The 18925-nt window shown below is 40.9% G+C and overlaps 1 protein-coding gene across 1 annotated transcript; it reads left to right on the top strand.

The window, feature by feature from the left end:
- Positions 1-455: 455 nt before the first annotated feature.
- Positions 456-17801, top strand: TMEM62 (transmembrane protein 62). Its single transcript, XM_084263967.1, has 12 exons — positions 456-510; positions 1589-1634; positions 5480-5621; positions 7057-7181; positions 7339-7461; positions 8868-9023; positions 10440-10599; positions 12153-12266; positions 13553-13637; positions 15125-15229; positions 16048-16166; positions 17061-17801. Exons 1-12 carry the CDS (start codon positions 471-473, stop codon positions 17394-17396), a joined length of 1551 nt encoding a protein of 516 aa, XP_084120093.1. The 5' UTR covers positions 456-470; the 3' UTR covers positions 17397-17801.
- Positions 17802-18925: the final 1124 nt, after the last annotated feature.

Raw genomic sequence — 18925 nt, 5'->3', positions numbered from 1 at the left:
TTTAACTAGTGGTGCAGTGAGGCATTATTATATGAACAGGAACGTGAATGGTTCGAACTTTAATCGGAGCTTGAGGGGATACAGAAGGTGAGGCAGTTAAAGCTTCTGGAGTGAAGGTGTAACAACTTACGCTCTTAGTAAAGGTGCTGCGGTGATGTAGTCAGTAGATGTTTGAACAGGCTGCCACGTTTGTATGAGAAGGCGTTCACCCTTATAGTAACCTCTTGGACCAGAAGATAGGAACATGCAGGTTGCACACAGAAGGCCTGCAGTCACATACCAAAGGAGGCTTGGGTTACATGCTTGCCTAGTTAAAGTGTTTGTGTAAGCAGTGTAGGCCTCTAGTTATATCTCAACTTTGTACACTTTCAGGTGACCTGACAGATGCCAAGACAAGAGATAAACTGGGATCTGAACAGGTAGAAGCAGAATGGAAAACTTACCAGTCAATCCTGAAGAGATCAAGGGTCATGGCAAAAACCAAGTGGATAGACATCAAAGGGAATCATGGTAAGAAGGAAGTTAAATGTCTTTCTCTTTCCTGTGATTACAGAGCGCATTTAGGCAAGTTAGAATGTAAGGTATTAGTACTTACTAGCATGTTAGTGGTGGTTATGAGTCAGTAGATGGGCTTGCCTGCCTACTCTACTGAAGGCCCACTGTGCTTACAGGCAGTGGAGTTTCAGTACCAAGGAAGTAAGTCTTCCTTTACTGCTTTTGCTTGGCAAGTGGTAGAACACAGCTTCTGATGTTGGTTTCCAGGTCCTTAGTTTATGTACACTCATCTTTAAATGGAAGAGCAAAGCTTAACCTTACCCTACTCAAGAAATGGCTTCCATTTACTTTTCCTAGACCTCCTGCCACAGGTTTAAATTAAAAAGTATCACACATTCAGCAAGTAAAGGAAATTCTGTTTCTTTTGATTAGAAAGGACTCCTGGAAATTTGTACCCATGTAGTTGTCGCTACCTTCTAAACATTCAAACTCAAGCTAACAACCTTCTAGCCTACATAAGCCAGGTGTTACAGAAGGGGAAAAACTAGAAATTGTAGCACTTGGGGGGAGGGGAACCCACATGCTTTGTCACATACAGCCTATATATGACAGTTTACTCCCATTTCCCTCTCAGGCTTCTGTTACCAGCCTCAGTGGAGAGGTAGACCCTCAGCTGCAGTACAAACCTCCACAAGCTGCTGTTTTACACATGCTATTGCTACTTTATTTTCCTTGGCTGTGTTAGGTCTTACAGAGAATGCACTTAGTACGAAAAGCTTTTGAAAAGCTTTGTGGCCAAAATGGAGACACATGGTCAGCTTTTAGCCACTAAATGAAAATTCACATTCCCACAACTTTGTCTTTGAATTGAAACTTCAATGAGAAAACTGTTCCCACTTTTAGGTTAGCTGCACCAAGTATATAATACCTTCTCTGCAGGGTTAGACAGTCTGCTTGTCAATTATTTAACAAAAATAAAAGGCTTTTAAGTACCTGCTGGGACTGCCATATATCAACAGTATGAAATAAAACCCATAGGTCAATAACCAATTTGATCTGAAAGTTTCTTAATTTCCTTTTCTCTCCTTTACAGATTCATTCAACATTCCCCACCTGGATAGTGTCCGCAATTATTACAGGTACTTTTATTTCTCATGCAGATGCCACTGTATTCAAGGTCAAACTCACTAAGCAATATTCTCTTTTCAGTTATCACATGCTTTTTTCACTGACTTTCTAGTGGTCAGGACCATACTTTTTAATCCCTCTGTCTATCCCATTGCCAGTTGATAGAACAGAATAGATGGAGGTAATAGTGAATTATTCATGCAGACTTCTATCCCTTTCCCCTCTGCATTTTGTAATGGTATGTATTGCAAGCCTGCCTGTGTCTTCGAAATATTCTGTGCCTTATGTATTCAATTTCCTCAAGACAGCTCTGTGATATATTTCTGTAAAGCTAGTGTAGACAAAAAAATAGATGAAAAAGAAAGCAAGAGAGAAGTCCAGGTTTTTAATGTCCTGCATGCCTAAAAGTGCATTTCACATTGTATGGGTCTTAATTTTGTCTGAGCCATTTCCTCACATCTGAGTCATTTTAGAAAACTGAAAGTAGAGAAGCAAGAAGGCAAATGATCGTCATGAGTGGACAAATGTTCTTGAGGAACACACTTGAGATGTATGTGTGAAGATAGGTGAGGAAACTTCTGCGCTTCAGCTGGCTCTTTTGTTTGTTCTTTATAAGGGTAGCCTCAGCTGTAACTCATGTTTACTTTTCAGTTTCTCCTACTCTTCACATCTGAACACAAAATCTCATCTCATAATTTGGTGGTGCTTTGACTTCTTTGGATCTGGAGGAGGACTTGGATATCTAAATTCTGTAGTTCAGGCTCTTAAGTCATCTACTTTGCAGTAAGATTGCAAATTAAATATCTAATACTTGTTTGCTTCAGTTTCCTGTGGCCCAGCAGTACAGATACATTTTTCCACAAATTCTGTGGGAAATGATTCTACAGCAGCTGCATTTGGAGGTAAACGTGGAATTCATATGTAGATTTACCACAACAGGATGAATGTGTGGTGCTGCAAGGGGTTTGGATGCACTAAATGCACATCCATACATCTTTCACCACAGTTGTGGCTATGTGACAGTCTAGAATCAGTCTTCCACTCAGGTTTAAGGCTGCTATCAGAAGTCCCAGTGACACCCATGGGAACATGTAGCACCAGTGAATTTGCTGGATCATCCCTGAATTGTTTTGCCTAGACGAGTTTACAAGATGTGTGGATCACCCGCCTGTAGTACACACTGAAGATGCACCGATAGCAAAAAGGATTGGAAAGGGTGAAATTTGGAAGCAATTTAGCCAACTTAAGAATTTCCAAGTGAAATTCTGAGTCATGTGAAAAAGTCCATGCTTATTAACTATCAGTCTCTTGCTAAACAAATGTGTTCTCAATGAGGTTTGCATCGTCACAGCAAAGTAAAAGAAACTTTAATGAGAATTCTCACACCTAAGACTGAAGAAAGGCCTTAAAAGCTATTAAGCATCACTAATAAAACTGAAAAGATAATTCTGCCTTTAATCTGATGCATCAATAAAAATATAAAAATTAATAACATTTTTCTTCTACCCCTTCCTTGCGAAGTTAAACAGTCAGAAGTATATCTCTAAGTGATAACAAAGCACTGTCTGGTTGCCTGAAAAAGTAATTCATTCTTTGCTGTACACATTAGTGCTATAGCTTACAGATATAAAAATAGAGGCCAAGGCAAAGTTATTGAACACCACGTTCTGTGTTCATTATGTATTAAAATTAAAGAAGGCAGCACTTGTATTGAAATGTGATATTTTACATAAAAACATGGGTTACTGTTTTATGTTCGCAGGGGATGATTTGTTTGTTACATATACACTTAAGTGAGACTAAAGGAAGAAATTGTAGGATTAGGATACTGAGCTTCCAGTTTTCCTATAGAAATTCATGAATATAACATTAAGTTCCAAAAACTAAATTTTGTGAGAGGGTCTTTATGGCATTAGAAGTATTGATTTATACCTGAAACTTGGTTTTAATATATTGCCTTTTATTCTGCTCACGTCAACCTTTCTGACCATTTTGTTGTTTATTCTGATGGGTGAGGGAATAGTAAATATGAACTGCTTTCAGCAGTTTTTTTGTGTTCAAATTATACTCATCATCTGAGCTCGAGGATGTTTTAGCTTCCACAAACCTTACAGGGGTTTAAAAAAAACTACAACAAAACCTAAAAAAACAAACATACACACAAACCCAACCCAAAACTGAAAAAAACCCAAACAAACTAAATATTCCCCCCTCAATTAAACTCTATAAATTTTAATCTCAGATTAAAATCACAACCATTTTAGTTACAAAACTTGACTCTTTATTGAGCAACTCATTAGGCAGCATTAGTTGGAATATTATATTTCTTTGCCAGTAGGTTATGTGTGCAATTCCCATCTAGCATCAAGTATCAAAAGCACTTCAATTTTAGAAGTTAGAAAATCTGAAGAAAACTGTTGTCAATGGAAGGAGAGAAAATAACGTATATATACATTATTGCCTGTATTTAATGTAGACAATATTAGCATAAAGCTACGGGGGGGGGAAAGAATTATTTGACATGTCTTCTAAATCCTTCCCTGTTTACAGTTCTCTCTTGAATTATTTTAAGATTACGATTCAAGCGGTTGATTAGCATCAGGTAATATGCAATAGAGCAGAAACCCTTTTTGCTCTCTTCTGATACTCCCTGAATGAGAAATTATGGTGCCATTCCCCAGGTGGCAGGAGAACTGGTAAGATTTGCTATGCTGAGAAACAAAAAAGAGACATAAGCAAGAGGAAGCGCTGCTGCCTTTACTCTTAGTGCGGTTTGGCATAGTGTACTGGTTCTGGAAAGCCAATGGCATCCTGGCTTGTATCAGAAACAGTGTGGCCAGTAGGTCTGGGAAGGTGATTGTGCCCCTGTACCTGGCATTGGTGAGGCGGCATCTTGAGTGCTGCGTCCAGTTCTGGGCTCCTCACCATAAGAAGGACATTGAGGTCCTTGAGTGAGTGCAGAGAAGGGCAGCCAGGCTGGGGAAGGAGCTGGAGGGCAAATCCTATGAGGGGTAGCTGAGGGAGCTGGGGGTGTTTAGCCTGGAGAAGAGGAGGCTCAGGGGAGACCTTATCATCACCTACAACTACCTGACAGGAGGGTGCAGAGAGGTGGGCGATGGTCTCTTCAGCCAGGTGACAGGAGACAGGACAAGGGGAAATGGCACGAAGCTGCCCCAGGGCAGGGTCAGGTTAGATGTTAGGAGAAAGTTCTTCCCTGAAAGAGTTGTGAGGGCCTGGAACAGGCTGCCCAGGGAGGGGGTTGAGTCACTGACCCTGGGTGTGTTTAACAGACAGGTAGATGAGGTACTTAGGACAGGAGCTGTCGGACTTGATGATCTTAAAGGTCTTTTCCAACCTTGTGGTTCTGTGGTTTGGATCTTTTGGAAAAACAATTGAAAAGGCGTGATACTTCTGTGGTTCAGAATCAGCCATCAGGGTAACTTAAAGAGATCTCTATCCAAATTTGATGTTCCTGGTGTTTCTAGGTAAGGAAGGAAACATTATTTTTGAGCAATTCTTTCAGATACCACCAATAAACACAAGACAAACTTCTCTTTCTTTTACGGATCCCCCGTTAGTTACCACATTGCTCAGAGGAAGCATATTTCTGCTAACAAATCTCAAACGTGTGCCAAACTGCCACTTGTCTTAACACACAACTCGTGATGCATATTCTCTGAAGTACAGACTTTTCAGTGCCAGAGATGTTTAAGAGGAGGCTTTAACGCAGCAGGAAGATGGACCTAGATCTAATGCAAGAAATCTTGCATTTATATGAAGTGGGTCGTTGTCGGTTGTCATTGTCACCATTGCTACAAGCTTTCCTGACGGCAAGATTGTCATTTTCTTTTGGCAGGAAGTATTCTGCGTGGCGTAAAGATGGCTCTTTCCATTACATCCACACCACCCCTTTTGGGAACTATTCATTCATCTGTGTGGATGCCACTCTCAGCCCAGGTCCTAAGAGACCCTATAATTTCTTCGGGATTTTAAACATGGTATTTTATAAGTCTTGGCATTCCATTTTGCTGTCTGTTTTGTTTCTCTAGTGGGTGTTGGGGTTTGGTGGGTTTTGGGGTTTTTTTGAGGGGTGAGGAGGGTTGGGGTGTCTTTATTCTTATCAAGAACTGTCTGAAAGATTTGTGTTCATCTAAAAGAGTCTTCATGTTTTTCAGTTATTATGCATGTGGGACGTTTATTTAGCAAAACCAAGCATGTCAACACTCACCGTTTCTTCTCTCTCAAGAAAGAACCAGTACAGCAACATAAAATTAGTCATTTTAAGGACACTCTCAGTAGTTTCTTAGCTTTTAGCAAGGCATGAGTGATATTTTCCCTCCTTTTTGCTTTGGGAGATGCTTTTTTTTTCTTGTGTATTACAGACGAGTCATGCTGAGCCATGGAATAATGTGAAAGATAATGCTGTAAAGAAATGTGTCATTTATGCAAGTGAGGTCTGATCTTCTGAGACCATAAAAATTCCATGGTACTGTTTTGAAGGAGTAACATTAATCCCAGTGTTTAAATCACATATCAGATAACATTTGGCGTCCCTTTGATTTTTCTCTGTAGCTTATTGACATGCAATTGTTCTTGACATCCTCTTCTGAAATGCTGGCAGAGAGTTACAGCACTCTGGTGCAGAGATGTCATACTTTGCCTGTGAGAGTGACCTCAAAATATTGTCCCTCTAATCTTGTCTAAAGGAGGCTCTAGTTTTAATAGTTTTTAAAGCTAGTTTAAAATAGTTTGTAAAGCTCTTGGTGATAGCCAGGTGAATGGTGACGCAGGATTGCCAAGTACTGTTGTCATTGTTAATGGTAATCCATAGTGGATGCAGTAGATTTGCAGGAAAACTCAAAAATCTAAGAAGTGCAGTGGAGTCTAGAGCTGGCTGCCATAGGTCAGACCTTTTCAGCTTGGAGTCCAGAGAGTGTAATTTGCAGGTTTTTGCCCCCAAATGAAAATAAAGGTAGCTACCTTGAAGAATTAAACCTCTGCCAGGAGATTGAAAAATAAATTAGATTTGCATTAGTGTTTTGATTGCGTAGCATGGGTAAAAATATTACCAAAATCCAGATTCATAAAGGCAAAGGAAATATAATCTCACTTAATGAGCCTGTTGATGTAATGCAGAATGGTACACTGAATCCATTCTCTTTTTGCCCTTTTCCCATGTTTGGTTGCAAGAAAGGTGTTGAGTGTCTTGATTTCACTTTCTTTTTCCAACATCAGATTTTAGGGGTATGTCTAATAGTGTGGTTTGTGAATGCACGCAACTGATAGTATTGTCTGTTTTGAAAAAAAATAATAAACCAGAACCTTTTGTTTTCTTCATTAGTTTCTTTCTGCTTTCCATTTGCTGTTGTTTTTAAATACCCTGAAGTTTGAACAGGTTTATCTGTTTGTTTTTCAAACATCTGCCCATTTCAGAATCAAATGAAAGAGCTGTCTTTGATGGCCACAGAAAGTCTGAAGAGCAATCATACTATCTGGTTTGGCCATTTTCCTACCTCAACAATCATCTCCCCAGCTCCAGGGATACGAACATTAATGAGGTGAGAACTACCTTTTTCTTCCTGTTTTCAGCCTGAAGTACATTTTTTGCTGCTTTTCCCATGCTCATCTGTCACTTTTCAGGTTTTCTGCAGTGGTATTTCCTTCCCACCGAAATAATCACAATTCTTACACTGTTTTTATGGGGGTTTTTTCCAGTTCTGCCACAGCTTATTTATGTGGACATCTCCATACAATGCATGGGCTGATGCCAGCCTTGCACAGTCAACACCATGGTGGCACTCTGGAACTCGAACTGGGAGACTGGATGGATAATAGGAGGTGAGTAAACCCTGTGTGAAGAAAATATTATATGGAACATACATGGTTATACTCTGACTCACTTTCATGCTCTTTGGAGAATTTTCCCATTAAAGTTTTAGAAAATTGTTTGTATTTGGGGTCATTTTTTCCTTATACTGACAGTTTGCCAACAAATTAAGTAATTTTTGATTTATTCATGTTAGATAAAAATTAAAAAGAATACATCTAAATGTCCATTTAGTATGTCCATTCAAAGTAGACAAATTGGAATAAAATTCAGCATCACTACTTCAAATTACCCGTGCTCGGCACCAGCTCTCAGAATTTTGGAGGAAAAGTACTCTTATCTGAGAAATGTTAACTTTGCAGCATGTGAAAAACTGTCATGGAATGTGTAGTATATTAGATTTTATTCTGCAGTAACCCTCAGAGAGATACTTGTATACATAGAATCACAGAATCATAGGGATTGGAAGGGACCTTGAGAGATCATCGTGTCCAACCTCCCTGCCAAAGCAGGCTCCCTGGCTCATATTGCACAGGGAAGTGTCCGGACGGGTCTAGAATCTCTCCAGAGAAGGAGACTCCACACCCCCCTGGGAATCCTGTCCCAGGGCTCTGTCACCCTCACTGTGTAAGAGTTCTTCCGCGTGTTGGTGCGGAACTTCCTGTGCTCCAACTTGAGGCCATTGCCCCTTGTCCTGTCCCCACAGACCACTGAGAAGGGGCTGGCCATTTCCCCCTGTGTCCCACACCTCAGATATTTATAAACATTAATAAGGTCCCCCCTTAATCTTTTCTCAAGGCTGAACAGCCCCAGTTCATTCAGCCTTTCCTCATAGGCAAGATGCTCCAGACCCTTAATCATCTCTGTAGCCTCCTCTGGACTCTCTCCAGGAGATCCCTGTCTTTTTTTATACCAGGGAGCCCAGAACTGGACACAATATTCCAGGTGGGGCCTGACCACGGCAGAGTAGAGGGGGGAGGATCACCTCCTTCGACCTGCTGGCCACACTTTTCTTGATGCACCCCAGGATCCCATTGGCTCTCTTAGGCACCAGGGCACACTGCTGGCTCAAAGACAGGAAGAGAACACGTGGGGGTCAGAGTGCCTACCCAGACACTGAAGTAATGTGCATGTTATTTGAATTCTTTAACATAATGTTCATCTATCTGATTCACATGCAAAATTCAATAGGACATTTACAATTTTGAGTGGTGCTTCAGTGAACCCCAATAAAATGATCATGATCAGAGGTAACCAGCTGTGTAGTTAGGACAGCAGATTTGGTTAATGGATCAACTACAGAAGAAGATAAATAGAAACTGAATCAAACAAGGTCTATTTAGGAACTTGTGAAGCATGGGAATCAGCTGTGCACACAGTGTTCTGTATCAACTGATTCTTTATCCTTTCATTACAGGTACCGGCTCCTTGCAATTGATCACGACCTCCTCAGCTTCACAGATCTTAACTTTGAAGAATGGCCTGTAGTTCTCATCACCAATCCCAAATCCTTCCTATACAGTAGTTATGTTCATGAACCACTGGTTAAAATCCTTTATTCTACTCATATCAGGTACCCTGTAATCTCTTGGTTTCACAGTATTTGACTATATTTGAATAGCTGGGGTCTTCCTTGGTTATGATGTACATCTATATTTATATGTACATACACAAAACGTTGGGGTTTTTTAATGGGTGTCCACTGTTCTCAGAATTCACTCTTCTCTGGAAGATTGTTCCTGAGAGCTCACTTAGATTTCCCTTTAGCACAGATATCATACATAGTAATTAATATTTGTTTTATTTATGCAGTTATTTCCCCTAAATTCAATTGAACTTTTTTATGTAACCAAAGCTGGTATAGTTAGATTAACATGTCATCTGTGTGGTTAACCTTACATGGTCACGTTGCCTTCACTGATTTCAGGGGTTTTTGTCATAATTTTTAAAGTGTTTCCTCTATTCATTTCAGACTTCTTAACCTTCTGTGTTTTCAGTTTTACATCCCTTGTAGGTTAAAACATCTTAAGCCTCTGCTTTAAGTCTCTCCATCTTTCATTTCTACCTTTTCCTTTTTATTTTAATTTCAAATTTCTGTGCCCTTTCCAACATCTTATATTTGCTATTAAACCAATGCACACGAAATACATGGGTGTATTACATACACAGAATTACAATCAAAAGAAGTTCATCGTACTTTTCAGTCAGGAACCAGTGTCACACTAAGTCTGCCTACCTTCCAGTTTCTTCTTTATAACATTATCTGACCATTCTTATCGTTATATTAAATGTATGAACTTGTGGAATCATTCCCCATAACTATATGAGACTCCTTCATTTGCCTCCCCTGGAATGCCTTTTTGTATTACCAGAGATGAGAGGATACAGTGAATCTATGTTAGCATCGCTGTTTCTCTGAGTATAAGCACTGCCGATAGATGCTACATTTGTTGGTACCTCAGATGTGTGATACCAGCCTTGCATTCCACTCCACTCCTCATAAATTCAGTATACAAAGACTGGGAGGTTATATTCTGACTAGGAAAACAAATACAAAGAAAAACCCAAGCAAGCCATCACACCCAGCAACAAAAGGCTTCAGAGACTGGCGATTTTTAACACCAGTATTTGGTCCTGTGCCTGTCTGTATGTGTGCAGGAGGGTGCATCCCCTTTGTGTTAGCAAATGTTCTGAGAGGAAGGGTCCTAAGATTATTTCTGCCAGGATAGCCGGGTCTCTGCTGATTCTTTTGTCTGTTCCACAGCCTTCTGATCGATCTTTTTGCACCATACAATACAGAACTTCTCTCTTTAACTGTAGGGAAGAGCTCCATGTCACCATTAGCCTACAGATACTTCACCTTTTTAATTTCTAACTTTTGAACGCTTAAGTACAACAGTGTAATCTTTGTAGACTTTTCTTCAGGAAGTCATGACAAATCTTCAAGTCTGTAACAAATCTGTTTATTTTGCTGTTATTAACTCCTCAGAATTCTGGCCTTCTCTCCTTCTATCATTATCTCCATCAAAGTCTACATAGATGGCGTTCATTTGGGGAATGCACAACAGGTGTCTGGCCCTCTCTATGTACTGAAGTGGAACCCACAAAACTACAGGGAAGGATTCCATCACATAGATGTGACTGTCCAGGTAAGGTTATCCTGGAATGTTAGCATTCTTTGTCTTACATTTTTGTCTGCTCCATCACCCTTCTGCATCGTATAACTAGGGACAAAATACATGATAACAGACTTGGTTCATATTTGCCTGCTTACAAAAAACCAAGGATTTCTTAAATTAAAAACCACTGACTGCTGAACACTGAACATTCATAAAGCATCTGGACCAAGGAAAGGATTCTTATTGTTCATGAGAAATATGTTAACACTTGACAGAAGAGCAAGTAATTTTTTAGAAATAATTCTTTTGAGTAAAAGGCAACAATTTGCTTTTAAGGTTGCCCTGGAAAAAAAAATAATTGGGCTTGATCAAGAAAAACAGTAAGTAGCATCCTGTTTTCAGAAGGCAAAGGAACTGGGTCTGGAAGATCAGAATGCTGTTTTTCATTATGTGTTTGAAGTTCTTTTCATGATTTCTTATAGGCTGACAGTGAATACAGTTTCTGTTTCCCAGAACACCAGACTTAACTGGTGTTCCATAACTGGGTGCAAAAGGCATATTTCAGTGAAGGCTTCTCTTCTTCAGTCACCTTTGTCCTGCTTGGGGGAACCCAGCTAGGCAGTCTTTCTCATAGGACAAGAGCAAGAATGCTTTTTTTTTTTTCCTAATGGCCTTTCTGTGCTGCCACTGTTCCAGCTCCTGGCTTGTTACTGATTTCTGCTATGTGTTACTTGGGAAAGATGCATTTTTAGGTGGGTTTTTTGTTTGGGTTTTCTCTTTTTTAATGATGATGAAAATATATGCTCAAAACTAAGTAACATTTGGCGAGGGTCATACAGGCCTGCATAATAATAGTTTGCCTGCAAATACATGCTTGTTATCTTGTAACTGAAGGGGATTATTTAAAAATTCATTTCCTCCAGTTATAAATCACTATCTGTAACTGAATAGTTCTGGGAAAGCAAGGAGGATGAAGCACTAACTTCAGTTAGGTATCTGGAGAACATATGAATACTCAGTTGCTGTACTTTGTTTCTAGAATTGTCTATTGTTTCAGCTATAACCACACTAAACATACTGAATCCTTTACTGGAAACCATTTATCTTTGCATATCCTTTACATATTATGTTTATTATGTACTGGACGATAAGGGGTCAGTGTTACACGTGCAGAAATATCAAACTCCTGAATAAATGTAGCAATTTCTAGCAAATACACCAGAAAAGAGGCACAAAAAAAGCTTCAAAATATTTTAAGATGGTCCATTACCTAGAATTGAGCTTTCAGAAAATAAATGGTGGTGGCCAATAGTCGTTGTCTTCCACAGGTTGCTGAGTCTCTGAGTCTCTCCTCCATATGTAGCCCTTTCATGTTATGATCTTAAAAACACCACTTAACTTGAAGCTAAAAAACTGACAGTAAGTGATCCTATGCAGGTAGAAGAATTTTATGCAGCAGTATGTCTAACATCATGCATCAATCGGATCTTTCCACAGAAGCTGAAGTGATAATTAGCAATTTTAACTAGATATTTTGCACACAACTGGAGTCTTAATTTCTCTCTCTCATTATATCAATTTAGGATGCTTCAGGAAGAATTAGCACACGGAGTCATATATTTGCTATGGAAGAAAACCTCTCTCTTAGATTTGCCTTTTGGCCATCTGTTATTCTTCTTGCTGACCACTATGTTCTAGTAAGTGCTTTCAGCAAAACAGCTGTCATTGCGTGTTGGTTTTCTCAGAGACCACAGGAGGCATCTTTCTAATTCCTGGGAGACTTTGCTCTCTCTGGATCCGACTTAATCAGCATTGCGCAATCATTTCCGGTTGCAGACTCTGATTGTGAATGTGCAGTGATGGTTTGGGCAAACAGTTAACTTCACACACACAGAATCACAAGGTTGGAAAAGACCTTTAAGATCGAGTCCAACCGTTCCTGTCCTAAGCTAAACCATATGCCCAAGTACCTCATCTACCCGTCTGTTAAACACATCTAGGGAAGGTGACTCAACCCCCTCCCTGGGCAGCCTGTTCCAGGCCCTAACAGCTCTTCAGTGAAGAACTTTATCCTAATATCTAACCTGACCCTGCCCTGTGCCATTTCCCCTTGTCCCACCTCCTGTCACCTGGCCAAAGAGACCATTGCCCACCTCTCTACACCCTCCTGTCAGGTAGTTGTAGGTGGTGATAAGGTCTCCCCTCAGCCTCCTCTTCTCTAGGCTAAACAGCCCCTGGACTTAGGGGCATTTCCTGGGGGACTTCCTGGATTTAGTTGCAGTTGTCTGGTTTTGGGCATAGGTGTCTACACATTTTGTACAAGCAAGAAATGGGAAAGAAGCTACTGGAGATAGTAGATAAAGGAAATATTGAATAAAAAAAACCTTCACCGTGATCTGTTGCAATATCTACTGTTGAGAACGCTGCAAAAAGTCTTGCATCTTCTGCTGACATCGTAGGTAACTCTAGGAAAGAGGAGGGGAAAATTCCATTGACCTCAGTAAGTTCCAGGTCCTATCTGGCGGTATCACTTCCCAGCATGTGCAAAGAAGGCATGTCATGATAGTTTAGATGCACTTGCAGAACAACATAGGAAAGTCCACGTGATAGTGTCATAATTGGCTCAAAGAAAGTTATTACAGTAATGTTGTTAATCAGTAACAGGTATTCTCTACAATGCCTCCAGCTGCAGTTCTCTTCAGCCCAGCACTCAGAAAACATTGTACGTAGGAAGCATATTTACACTTTCCCAGCCCATGTGTTTTACAGACTCTGGGTTTAAAAGATTCGGGTCTATCACTTTCTGCCATCCAACTGAATTCAAGCCAGTGAGATACCAGTCCAGTAACTTAGAATCTCTTAACTTTCTTGTGACTTTTCAGTTCAATGACACCACAAACTTTGAATATGTGTTTCAGTTAGAGATCTCAATGTCCATAAGGCGTGCTCAGAGCTGGCTTAGAGGTTAAAACTATCTTTCCAGGCTCGTGTGCTCTTTGGACTGATTGTGCTGACTCAGATCACCTTGCTGGTTACTTTCAGATACCTCCAAAAGCCGGCGCTCAAAGGTATGACCCAACATTTGTGGCTTTTAGAGGATCTGTTTTTCCCAGACCTTTTTTGCTGTCTATCTGCACACTAACGATGTGCAAGCAGTTGCCCAGTTAACTGGCATCTCATACTGTGGGGTTGGGTTGGGTTCTCGGAAGCAGCTGTTTTGCATTTAAGGGGACCCAGGAAACCCCCCAATATACAAATAAAGTAAATTAAAAACTAAGAACTTAATCAGGTATCTTTGTTTAAATGAAAATTCAGCTAATTTGAGCCTAAAGGTTTCATTTTAATTTTTTCACTGCAGAATCCGATGCAGAGGGGAGTGTTTTGTTTTGCAGGGCTTGCATGTGTATGCTTGTTTCGCCACAGCTAGCACAGAATTCTGTCACCTGAGTGGAGGAACAGCTTTCATTCTGCAAAAATAATGTTTACTAATCTTTCCAGAGAACAGGAAGGTGCTTGGGTCTTTCTCAGAATGATCTTGAGACCAGTTCTGTCATAACTTGATATTTTGTTTGTGATAAATCTGGTAAATGACAATTAATGCTGTTATGCCTGTGGTGTTTATCCTTTAAACAACTGTTTGAACCACACCTTACTAATGAGATTTTTCTGGAAGCCACCTCCCTTCCTATTCATATCCGTGTACATCCCTTCCTTTATACACATAATCATGTAGCATCCTGAGGTAACTACAGCAACTGCTTGCATCAAAAAGATTTTTCAGTTGCCTTCATAGAATTGAGCAGCTAAAAATGAAAAGAACTAGTGCTCTGCTCAGCTAGGTCCCTGCAGACCGTGAGAAATGTTTTACAAGTTAGGGAACAAATTTGTTAGAGCTGCTGATTTGGAAAGGTCAGGCTTGTCCTCCAGGAGTTAATGCTTTGTGAGAAGGGCAGCCGTGTAAAAGGTGAAAGTCTGGAAGCTGGAGATTAAGGCTCTCTTAATCTCAGTCTATGAATTGTCTGCTTGGGTTAGAAAGTGAATATTGCTTTTTGTTGCGCTGGTCAGAATGCTGCTGCTTTACCACCTAACCCTCATTTTATCTGAGTTGCTATCCAATCTTGCTAAGCAGATTTAATCAAAGAAAATCCAGTTAATCTAGGCTGACCCACCTTTTTGGGTTTGCAAAGTTACTGCTTTGATTATCCCACTTTTCATTTCATATGAACTTTCTCTGTGTTTTTCAATCTAGCTAACGTCATTTTCTGGGTATAGAATGAGCGTTCAGTTTTATTTACATACAGTAAGCAGCTGGTACTGCTGCTTTTTAACATAGGTTATTATATTTATCACTTCCTTACTCTCAGTTATCACAGTAACAACAGAAATGCATTCCCTTGTGTTTGTTCTAGAGGTGTACCAAATAGTATTTCTATAGTTCTTACTTAATAGAATGTACAGATTTGTTTCAGAAAGACCAGTGGTTTTTTATATATATATATACACACATATGATATGTGTGTGTTGCAACCTGAATCAAGTGTATTTTTCTGTTTAGAAAAGCCAAGATTACTTACTCTGACCTCGTATTCCCTTCACGTCTTCAGTAAAACAAACACCTTATATTACTCAATCCTGGCCCTGAATTTATACACCCTTCTAGGTAAGTAACCTAGAGTCCTGGAAGACAGAAATTGTATTTTTAAATTACACATCAGATCCTGATGAAAAATGAGACTGAGAACGTCTTGGACAATGGGAAAATCTATTTAAGTTAGAAATTCTATGTGGAACTTTGAAAGCTAGCCTAATGTAGAAGCCCTAGAATTAATAAACCAAATTATTAAATTACTCAAAGTAATTTAAGCAAAGTGCATATTTTTAAATTTAACTTATTTTCACTTTGAGTAAGATCTGGTTGGACCTTGGTGTGAAATGCATCTGTGGAATGTATATTTCACATGTCACCAAGACCTCTTGGCTCTGATGTGAACAATTTTAGTTTACTTCTCCTCCAACAATGGGTTACTAAACTAGCTATTCCTGTGGCAGCTGGTGCAGTATGCCTAACACAGTGCAGCCTAAGCCAAGCTGGAATTTTTTCTGGCCATGCCTTTCAGACGTAGCACTGTAATCCTGGGAAAAGGCAGCATTGGGCAGCATCTGTCTTTTCCCTTCTTTCACCAGGGAAACATTGTAAGTGGCGGTGAAAACTGTTGCAGAGATGAAATCAGCTTAAAAGTATTTTCACTGGGCTCCACAACTCATTGATGTACCATGATGCTTTGATATGAGGAATGCTCATCAGATTGCTGTTTGTTGAAGATGAAAACATTGGGCTTATTGCTATAGGCAAGCGATCGAGAAGTCATTTTATCCCAGTTAACTGCTTTGTGCTCAGGAGTACAAAGGGCACTCAGAGAAGGGCCATGGCTTTGTTGTACTTTCTGATGGTGCTGTGTTTGGTTTCTTCTCTTCCAGGACCGTGGTTTGTAGGTGAACTGGTAGATGGCCAGATGGGGGCCTGTTTTGCCTTTGGGATATTCGTCGGTGGTACCTTCCTACAGGGCAGTCTGACGTTTGTGGTTGGGATTTTACAGGTACCTCTTATAAAAATTAAGGCTGACAACTGTTTTCTTCTTGGAATTTTTTCTGAGGTTTTTAACAGTTTCACGAAGAAAGGAGTCTTGGAAGGATAGAGAAAATTAGTGGCTGTGCCTGACTACAAGAGCTCTTTCTTACCCTTCTGCAGATTTAAAGGGCAGAAAGGCAGGAGGTTGTGCATTATTTTCTCAGACTTCTCCTTTCCTCTTCTGAAGTTGCTTTGGACTCTCTGGATGTCTAGATTAGAGGCCAGCTCTACAGATCCACCACCCTGAATTTTTTCCTGTCCTCAGCTTGTGTGCAGGTTGCAGTGTTTCAGCAAAAGGAACAGAATGGCCAGGGCAGTCCTTGCACACTGAATAACCCCTTCACATCAGTAGGTGTCACCCTCCACGCACACGAGTCCAGTTTTCCCAGCAGTCTCACCCGCCTGTGCTCTAGTTTTCTCGGCTGCCATTAGTCTGAAAGAAAGGGTGTAGTTCCTTGGCATTTAAACCAGACCAGGCCAGCGTTGCTTCCTTCACGGTCCATCCCTTGTGCCAGGGCTGACACTTGTCTGACACCAGAGCGGGCTGGGACTGAGGGCTGAACAGGGCCTTCCTTTTTTACTCTGCTGGTATTTTGCCCAGTCTAGCCCCTGAACCGACTCCAGGGAAGGTCAGCTGCATGTCAGCGCCTCCCACGGCAAGGGAGTGGCCAGGAATGCTTGGGCAGCCGCAGTGTCAGCTGCCGAGTTGTGGAAGTGCATCCTGAGATCCCAGCTCTGGGACTTGTACTCAGCCCTTAGCATGGAACAGGTTTACGTTCTCTTACCTTTCTGTGGCCTCACGTATATTACCCAGCATGCTCAGCTTGCTCATCATCTGTTTTTTCTCTGCTCTTCTTTCCAGATGTTGTTCTTCAACCTGCCGCTGATGGCCTATCTGTGCTGGTGCCTGTTGCTGCGATGCCAGGGTCACAGCTTCTGCTCTCACTTCCGTCATATCCGACGCCTCCGACGCCTCGTGGCTGTGGCTGTCCACCTGGCGATGGCACTTCTCCTGGCCTGGCAGGTCTATTCCTGCTACTTCCTGCAGCGAACGTATGGCACCTTGGCGTTCTTCCTCTCCCCAATGAGAACGTGGCTGGTGGCTCTGACCTCAGCACTGATTTATAAAACTTGGACACTGAAATCACCTGAGCTCAGAACTTACATAGTAGAAATGAAAAACTGTCAGAGCTCCTGAAGCACAAGCACGATAGAGGCGTTCAGAGTTCTTTGACTTAAAAAAACTTGATAGGGCACAACCTATAGTCTCTGATGATGCTGGAATTCCGCACAGCCCAACCGTTAGGTGGTAAGATCTAAAACTGTACCTGTGTTGCTATGGAGCTGTATTAAGTAGTAAATGTCTAACAGTATGTATTATATACTTCTATTGTATTATACTATATTTTCCCGTATAATACATGTTATATAATACAGCTGTACATTATACAATAATACAGAAAACTGTGTAATTATAATACGGGGTTTGTGATACAGAAGAGAGGTATGTCCAGATGGACCATAAATGGAATTGTTTGCTCATTGCTACTGTGAATGGAAAAACATTTTTTTATTCATTAAATTCTTGGGTTTTATAATGCTGGGGAGAATGAGCAGAGATCTTGGGTAGGAGCTCCGGGATTTGTGCCTAACTTGATTTTTTAATTCAAGTTTTAGATATATTTTTACAAGACTAACTACAAGACTAGCCCAGGTGTCTTTGTGAACTAATGGTACTGCAGAGGTGCTGTGGTGGCCTTCCTAGTGGTGGCCTTCACTTACTCGCAGAGTTTTTCAGCTCCTAAAGCTCTACAGGAGCAGTTTGCAGGCTGTGAGGTGTGTATACATGTTACTTATGTTTATGTGGCCTATTGCTCCATTGAGGCGGCAATTTTCCCAAAGTTGGCCAGTGAAAGCAGAGTGAACAACCAGTCTTGGCAGGCATTCCCAGCTGCAGTCAGAGACTGGCATTAAAGCAAGAAAATGGGGCCAGCGGCCTCAGGATGGGAGAGCCCAAAGGAATGGTGCTCTAATGCCTGTGGTGTCTGTACAGGAGGGGATCGGGGCTGCATCTTTGTGTCTCAGTCATATGTATGAAGAGTGACCTGAGAAAACTCATTTCTTTACTTTCAGTTTTTCTAAGTCTAAAAGGGAGAGAACAGTTGTGTTTACAAAGAATGAAAGGATTGAGAGCCAAGAGAGGTGAGATGCCTTTGCCTCTAAAGTAAGGAGAACACTGGCCCGCGTCACAGGAGTGGAACAGTTAAAATGCATCACGTAATTTTACAGTAACTTATTCATGGCTCAGAAAAAAGAGGTGTAACTTATTTATGGAGCCTTAGGAAAAAACCCACCAGTGACTATAGTAGGACATACAGGAAAATAAACTGATTTGGAAGAAAATATTAAGTGCAATGAAGACTTTTGTTATTTCTAGAAGGTGATAGTTTTCCTGTTCCTCAGTGATTGACAAGGTAATAGGGAAGAGTCATGCTCTTTACAGAGAGAGTGGTACGGTGCTGGAACAGGCTGCCCAGAGAGGTGGTGGATGCCACATACCTGGAGCTGTTCAAGGCCAGGTTGGATGGAGCCCTGGGCAACCTTGTGTAGATCCAGGCCTGGAGGTTGGTGGCCCTGCCTGTGGCAGGGGTGTTGGGTGATCCTTGGGGTCCCTTACAGCCCATGCCATTCTATGATTTGCATAAATTACGTTAAGAGAATATAGAA

Source organism: Gallinula chloropus, assembly GCF_964237585.1.
Source record: "Gallinula chloropus genome assembly, chromosome: 4".
Classification (NCBI taxonomy): domain Eukaryota; kingdom Metazoa; phylum Chordata; class Aves; order Gruiformes; family Rallidae; genus Gallinula; species Gallinula chloropus.
This window is presented reverse-complemented; position numbering and strand designations above follow the sequence as displayed.